The 8,225-nt window shown below is 56.8% G+C and overlaps 1 protein-coding gene across 11 annotated transcripts in view; it reads left to right on the top strand.

Moving 5' to 3' along the window:
* LDB3 (LIM domain binding 3) overlaps positions 1–8,225 on the top strand; it is a 74,757-nt gene that overhangs the window by 31,262 nt on the left and 35,270 nt on the right. For 3 of the 11 annotated variants that reach the window (XM_012651293.1, XM_012651291.1, XM_012651289.1), the window contains one exon: positions 4,482–4,578. The exons of the other annotated variants lie outside the window; for them this stretch is intronic. In XM_012651293.1, coding sequence (XP_012506747.1) covers positions 4,482–4,578 — 97 coding nt within the window. Of the gene's footprint in view, positions 1–4,481; positions 4,579–8,225 lie in introns of those variants that run through there. 11 annotated transcript variants of the gene reach the window in all.

Raw genomic sequence — 8,225 nt, 5'->3', positions numbered from 1 at the left:
TTGTGCCTCAACACCCAGACGTCATTAGCAGGGGAAATGTACCATGGAGGTAGATTACAGTGAACTTTTGACTTTTGCATTTCCCCTGGAATCTCTGCAGGCTCTGCAAAGTTACTGAGTGAGGAGAACACACGGGCAGTATAAAGGGTGGTCCCCAGGCCTCATTCTTGGCCTTCCTCTTCCTTTCTTCCAGAAGCATCTCTTGAGGCTTGTTCTACCTGATCCTGTAGATATGCAAGGGGTGGGTGGGGGTTGTCCTTCCTCCAGGGGCCTAACCCCACAGGAGCTTGGTTTGGCCCCCAGCAAGAGGCGGCAGGTCTTGAGAACTCTGGTGCAGAGCTACTGTAGGGTTTCATCACAGGAAATCCGGAAAGAGGGCCCAAGAAGAGGCTCCAGGCTGCTTCTTCCCTCAGGCCCAGGTAACCTTCCTTGACAGGCGCTACCCCCCCATCAGCCCCTCTCTCTGGGTTCTCGGGCCCTGCAGTGGAAGCTCTGGGGCACCCCGCAAGACTTCTGCCCAGGGATGGAGAGGCTGCTTTCCCTTTCGTGACTTTATGTCACTGAATCCCAAGCAGGCAGGTCATAGACCTGGGGTAGGGGGTGCAGTGGGTGCCCAGTTCACTTCTGTTTGTGATTAAAGCCTGAGGTTGTGACTGTGGCCACTGTTCACAGCTGGGGCCATCTGAGCAGAAGGGAGCACCCTTGTCCCCACTCTGGTCCCAGCTGGCCAGGGCTCTTGCTCCTCAGGGGCCTGAGCTACACTTCTATCCGTCCTCAATCCCAAGTAGGAAGCTGCACCCCAGATCTTGCTGACCCATCTGTTGGCTGAGGGCAACCACCGCCTCCTTCTCTTTCTCCTCCCAAATTAGCATCAGTCCCAGTGAGGATTCTAAGGGTCTCTCCCGAAGGCTGAGCTTCCACAGGGAGGCTTCACTGCAAACCCTGCCAAGTGTCTCACCCCGGCAGAGCCTGAGCTTGCCAAGCCTGCGCATGGCGACCGCCTAAGCGGTGTACGCCCGTGGGAAGGTGCTTTCCCCTTCCCGCTGCTGTGCGGTGAGAAGGTTGCCAGGAATGTCAACTGAGTAGCGTCAAGCATTCTGTACCACGCAGGGGCACTGGTGACCTCGAGGACAGGTGCGAATCCACGCGTCAGGCAGACCTTGCAAGCTCTGCCCTCACTTCTGTCATTGCCCTGCCTCCAAGGCCACGCCCGCAGAGCAGCTCACAGCCCTCCTGTCCTCTCAGGTCCTGGCTCCCGATGGTGTCCCTGGTATCTGGGAGCATGTAGCTTTGCTCTGAGGCTCCAGTGCCTACCTGCTGGCCAGCCCAAGGCAGAGTCTAATCTCACAGACCCTGTCTTTACGTGGAGGGGCGGTGCCTGACCAGCCCAGGCATTCACCATGGACTTAGCTGCCCTCCCTAGAAGCAGCCGGCACCTTAGGAAACTGTCCAAGCTGCCTTGAGCATCGGCTCCTGTCTGCTTCCACGTGGGAGCTTCTGCAGTAGGTGTGGGTGATGCTGTGGCTCCCCAGTTCCCACCTGAGGTAGCTGAAATAGTGCCTCCATCCCACAAGCAGAGCCCTAATCTCAGGGAGGTCACCAGAGCTTCCCTCTGACTTCGGGAAGGCACTCCAGGGCCCTGATGGCTTGGAAGTTTGGGTCCGCATTGCACAGCCGTGATGGGGGTGGGGATGGGGGCAAGCCCAGCTCCATCCAGGTGAGGGCTCTGGATCCCACTGCTCGGGTGTCACCATCCTGGAGGCCCCTAGCTCGTAACCCAGAGTGCCCCGGCCCTGCCTTGTGGTGCAACTGCCTATAAACGCAGTCCCTGATGCTCACCCGGCCAAAGAACTCTGCGTGTCCCCTTCATCCCAAGTGTTAGGAGCAATGCTGATTTCTAGAGGAGAGTTCCTGGAGGAGCTGAAGGTGAGGGCTGCATCATACCCCTCCTCAAACAGTGTGAAAATCGCCCCCGTCTCTTCTCTACCCAGCAGCAGCGGATGCTGAGGTTCACTGGCCCTCCTCCCCTCCTCCTCCCTGCCTCCCGTAGCCCCCCGGGGATGTCCATGCCCTCTTGCCTCCCTTGTGCATCCTTTGACGCTGGCCCCCGCCCCGTCCAGCCGCCGTACTTATGCACTGGCACAGCGCGGGCCCTCCCTTAGACGGGACCCTGGTAAAAAGGCAGAGACCTGTGTTTCATGGATTTTCAGTCCCTGCTGTTCAGCCCCACTAGCAAGTTTGAGAACCATGACTGGAGAGCCCAGGACACCCTGGTGTCACCGCCTAAGCAGCCCTTGTGGGGTCGAGGGTTTCTTCCTTTCTCTTGCTCTGCTGTCTCTTTCCCTGTCTCCTGCGCCTTCCGCTCCCTGCTCCTTTCTTTGGCTGGCTGAGGATCTCTAAACAGCTGTGAGCAGAGCAGTCTCACCAGCCCTGCCAGCTCTTCCAGGACTGTCCCCAACCCTGTCACTAAGCACTGACAACAAACTGTCACCCAGCCACCACAGGCCTTGCTAGGACTGATGATTTACAGGCAAACTGGCTGTATCTGATTTGCGCCTGTGTCCTGGGTAGTCTCTATGGGATGGTCATGACTGTAATGCTGTCAGCGGGGTTGCGTGGGCCCTGCCACAGGGCCTTTGCTCATGCTGTCTTCACCCCTTCACCCTGACCTCAGAAAGGCAGGCGCGTGGCAAGGCAAGAAGATGCCTAGCACTTAGATTGTGGTCCTGTCATTGAGTTTCTGTGTAGCTTTAGGCCATTCATGTGACATTTCTGGGCCTCGGTTTCCTCTTGGTATAAGGAAAGTTAGGATTAGACCTGTGGTTTTCAAATATGTTGGCAGTGGGCCCCTTTTGTCAAACAGTCTCTCACAGAGGCCGAATATGCAGTACTCAGGGGGTAGAGTGAGGGTCTAGCAGGTATCGCAGACACAGGAAAGTGGACCTCTGTGAGTGTGGGGACATGGGGACTGGTCCCTGATGACTGTTAGTATGCAGAAATGTAAGACCAGCACGGCAACATCTTCTGATCTTCAAAGACCTAAAGTTCATCTTCCTGATTTTCATATGCTGGCAACTCATTTTTTAAATTAAACTTTTTATTTTGAGATCGTTGCAAATTCAAGTGCAGTTGTAAGAAATACAGAGAGATCCCATGTGCCCTTTACCCAGTCCCCGCAGTGGTAACATCTCGCAAAACTGAAGCATGGTATCAGAGCGAGGATGTTGACACCGACACAGTCGGGACGCAGAACACTCCATCGCCCCAGCATCCCCGGGTTGCTGTTTTACAGCCACACCCACCCCTCCAGTGTCCGCTCCCTTTGTAACCTCTGGCGCCCACACATCTGTTATCTGTTCTCCCTTTCTATAATTTCATCCCTTTCAATAATGTTCCGTTGGTGGAATCGTGCAGCACGTGACCATTTTAGGGTTGGCTTTTTTCAATCAGCGTAATTCCCCGGGGATTCGCCCGAGTTGCTGAGTGTCCCAGTGGTTCATCTGTTCCTTTTAATTGCCGAGTAGCATCCCATACTATGGATATAGCAACTAATTTTTAAATTGAGTTTTAAACACTGTACAGGTTAAACACACTGTGTGTGTGGCTAGATGTGGCCCTTTGGCCACCAGCTGACACCTCTGAGACAGGATGTTGGCAGCCCTTCCAGCCCGGAGGGCCTGGGGTTCCGGCGGCAGCAGTGCTGGCCTTTCCCAGGCGCCTCGTCCTCCGTTTCCAGTTCTGCTGCCGCTTGCCTGCTCTGCACTGTGCCCTCGGCTGAGCAGGTGTGGGTTGAGCCCCCAGAGGTCTTGCTGGCGGGAAGTGGCGGGAAGTTCTGGCCCTCTGTATCTGTGACAGTGGCCCTGTGAGTATGTGTGTTTGCACGCGTGTGTCTGGGCTGTGCTCAGGCCTGGGTGGGCAGGGGCAGGCGGTGGTGTGAGAAGGCGTCTCTCTCAGGACAGTGAAGGCTTGGCGAGCCCAGGGCAGCACAGGGAGGTGGCAGTTCTGCCCACCAAGCCTATCACGGGGCATAGGCATCCCTCCTTCTCGATGCCCAGCTAGGGGACAGGGATTGTGCTAGGTGCACCTGTCTGTTTCATTCAGTCCTGAGAGCCCACAGCCAAAGCAGCCCTGCCCAGCCCTAACCACGTAGGCCAGGGAGCCCCCTCTTTGCCCAGCCTCCCCCCAGCCCCACTAGTCAGGCCCCTTCTCCGTGGCCCCTTCACTCACTCAAAGAAGGGGCTTGAGTTCTTCCATCCTGGTCCCAGGGACTCTGGTCTTGCCCCAACCCAGGCCTGACCACCTAGAAAGTACCCCATGGATGGCAAAGTTTCTCCAAGCCAACTTCCTCCCTCCCATGCCCTCCATCCCAGCATCAGACAGGGGAATGGTGAACACATCCCCTAACCCCTTTCATTCTTTCTCTCTTCTCTCTCTCCCTCTGTCTCTCTCTGTCTCTGTCTCTTTCTCTCTCTATGCCACAGGGAAAGGTTTGAAACGGAACGTAACAGCCCACGTTTTGCCAAATTGCGCAACTGGCACCATGGCCTTTCAGCCCAAATCCTTAATGTTAAAAGCTAAAAGGCTGCCTGGAATCCCCTCACCCCGACAGGCTGGACTCCCCCTATCCCTCCCCCACACAGATCTGGCATGTGAGCCCCACGGTGATGCTTGACAGTGTGTAGCTGTGCTGGGGCACCTCTGTAGCCAACTGCAGCACTTCTGCCCTCTGCCCACCCCAAAGCTGATGCCAGGGCCCAGTGCCACGCAGCGCTGCACCCTCCACCCAGTGCAACACTCACCACCCCCCGAATAGCCCGAGCCCATGCCCCCTGCACAGGGCTTAGCCGTGGACCAGAGAGGGCATGATGGGGTTTGCCAGAGCCAAGGGAAATGGAATGTGCCACTGCCCAATTTCCCGCCACCCGCAGCTCCTGGCCTTGCGCCATCCTGGAACGAGTCGCCCATAGATCAAGGCCCTGGGAAGAGGCCAATCCCTGGCCCCCCCGCTTCCTGGCTGCCCTCTGGAGCCCAAGGCAGCCTGGAACTGGGCTCTCTGCAGAGGAAGTGGAAGCCCCGGGGTAGATGAGGCAGAGACCCCTCCTGGCTGTGGTGAGATCGGGTTGTGTGTCCTCCTCTCCGTACCATGTGCTGGCCCCGTAGTTCTCTCCTGTACATATACGCATGCTTGTTCTGAAATAAAGAGGATTTGAAGTGAACCAAACCAAGCCCCAGTCATGCTGTGCCTGTGTGCGTCCCACCCGAGAGGGGCTGTGAGGCAGTGTCTGGGACAGAGAGAGGACAGGCGCCACCAGTGAGGGGCAGGAGCAGTGCCCATCAGGCCCCAGACCCAGCGCAGCTCTGCTTGCCTCTGCTTCCCTACCCCGCAGGGAGGGATGGCAGGTGCACATCCATGCTGTAGCCTGTGGGCAACCTTAGTCTCCCACGAGCAGTGAGTACGGGGGATACCCGAACGCCCCCTCTCCTCCCACACCCCCCTGCAACCAGCAGGCCGAGCCACCATCCTTCAGAAAACACACTGCAAGCCCCTCTCCCAGGAAGGCGTTACTTGTGCTCAGTCCTGGTCCAGGAGGTGAGAGGAGGGCTCCGGTGGGCACACCTGGGCTAAGGAGCAGTTCACAGGGGAACTTGGTAGGCAGGGGCCCAGGGGAGAGGTGATGGAAGGCTGACGTGGCAGAATCTTTCTCAAGCAGCAGGAGGACAGGGAATGCCTCCCGCTGGGCCTCGCTTCCCCGGCCCACCTGAGCTTGTCCTAGTCCTGAGCATTTGGTAAGGGATAGTCAGGGTGGCAGCAGCCAAAAAGATTCCAGCCAGTCCTGCTGAGCCGCAAGTGACTAGCTAGAGCCCCTCCACCCGTCTACCCATCAACCTGTCCCTGGAATCACCCGCTGAGGATATCAGAACACTGGCACTTGGCAAATAAAGGCAGATGTTGAGGCCCAGCCTCCCGGACTGCCCTGCTTTGCCTGTGGCTGGGCTGGGCCCAGACCCCGCTCCCGCTCTTGCTTCCTGGGCACAGGCTTTCTCTCTGCACCCAGGGGCCTTAGCACTGCCACCGGGACGGGCTGGCCAGGAAGGCTTCATCCTAGCCTGAGGATCCACAAGGGGGAAGTGAGGGAGATACCTGCCTTCATCTAGCATCCTGGAGCACACCCATATGTGGCTGACCTCTTACCAAGGACTTGCAGGCCCAAGAATGGAGTGGGGCAGGGGCCTGCCAGACAGAGCAAGGTCCCGGGCAGTGGGTATCCTGAGGCTGGCAGAGGACCTAAGCCAATCCCTAAGAGTTGGTGGGATCTCGCACCCCTGTCCCCAGCCCCTAGCCTGTCGGAGCCTTCTTAGGGTTACCTGGTTGAAGCCCTAGAAGGCTCTTGTTTGCTTCCCAGCCTGCCTGGTGCCTTCCTGGCTACCCCAGGCCCCTGCATGCAGGGCCTTGGGTGGGCCCAGGCTGGGGGGTCCATGGAGAGATGTCCTCTCTCAGCATCCCGTGTCTGTGGGCATTTGTTGAGGCACCGGGCTGCTGTGGGTGCTAAAGGAATCGGAAAGGGCTGATGTGGCTGTGACCACAATGAAGGTTGATCACATGGAGTCCAGAGACAGGTAGTGTCCTCCAGCTGGAGGATCAGAGGCTTCCTGGAAGAAAAGGTCAGTGTGTTTGACCTTCAGGCATGGTTAAAATTTGGGTGTATACAGATAGGGGAGGCTGGACAGACAGAGAAGGTGCAGAGGTGCCAATGAGAAGAAGGGGTGTCCTGGACCCCGAGTTAATCATTGTGGTTGGAATGGACGGAATGCAGAGGATGCCTTGGTAGTAGTGCTCCAGATCTAGAATCACAGGCCATGGGATTTTGAATGTATTCTGCAGGCAAAGTAGAACTAGCGAAAGTTGCAGGGCATATCCACACTACAGCTGGTGAGGTGTCCTTCGCATAGACCACAATGTCAACATGGGCCCTGGAGTTGCAGCGTAGCTCTGGGGCAAAGTGACATGGCCAGGACTCCCCTGAGCAATAGTCACCAGGCTTCAAGAGGGAACGTACACTAGGTGGGTGGCAGTGTGAACAATTTGAAGACTAATCACCTGACTGGGATTCTGCCACCATCCAGTCAACAGAGATCTTCATACTCACCACTGTAACTAACACAAGAAGCATCGTCACCCCACTAACGACAACTACCCCCTTTAGCACCATCAATGCCAATCACAACGTCCCCACCACCCCCAACAGTTTCAACCTGAGCCCAGTGACCACAACCCCAAGATCCAGCACCACCACCAATACCATCTCCATCCTTTCCAGACACACCGTTGTCATCAATAGCAGCATCAACCAAACCCCACCCTTCCCAGCACTGAGGGCCACCGCAGCAGAGCGGGGGTGCAGGGTCTGCAGCAGAGCGGGGGTGCAGGGTCTGCACGTTCCGCCTTGATGCTGACCAGGTTGAGGGAAGAGATGAGATGAAGCGAGGACTATAACCAGGCTGTTTCTCCTTCTGGCCACACCCTCCCCCCATGTAGCCGTGAGCATTTGAGTCTAGTTTGGTTTGGTTTGGTTTTTGCTTAGATGTTTAAACTGTGTTATGACCACGGCAAAAAGCAGCTGTAGAATCTGAGACCAGGGTGGGGTGATCTCACAGGCACTGTCTTTAGGATTGAAACCACGGCCAAGTAAGCTCTCTGCAGTGCTTGCTCTCTGATGCTCCCTTTTTGGGGTTTCTGGAGACTTGTGGAACTTCAGGCAGGAACTGACCCGGAACAACCCAGGATCCTTCAGGATGCCCTTCGATGCCTCCCCTGCCTTCCCTAGGCCCTTGCAGCTTGGTGTCTGCAGACAGTGGCCCTAGACAGGATGCCACTCCACAGGAACCCCAAGCAGCAGGCTCACATGCATGCCCGTGTCACCTGGTGGTGATCTTTGTCCTGGCCCTGTGGTCAGTGAGGAATTTCCCTAGGGCCATTTTCCTAGGGCCTCCAACTTCATCCCCTAGAGTCCAGGGTTCATTTGGAGCCATGGCTGGAAGAGCAGCAGGTAAGCTGGTCTGACAGTGAATTGGAGCAAAGGAGACAGGCAAAGCCAACTTCCCATTCATCCTGCAAAATACCATCCCCAGCCTGGAAATTTCCATCTCTTGTCCTGGGCAGTGTCCTCACTTCCCAGCGGCCCACTAGAAGTGTAGGATAGGCCAGGGAGAAGGAGACAAAGGAG

Source organism: Propithecus coquereli, unplaced genomic scaffold (assembly GCF_000956105.1).
Source record: "Propithecus coquereli isolate 6110/MARCELLA unplaced genomic scaffold, Pcoq_1.0 Scaffold351, whole genome shotgun sequence".
Lineage (NCBI taxonomy): Eukaryota > Metazoa > Chordata > Mammalia > Primates > Indriidae > Propithecus > Propithecus coquereli.
This window is presented reverse-complemented; position numbering and strand designations above follow the sequence as displayed.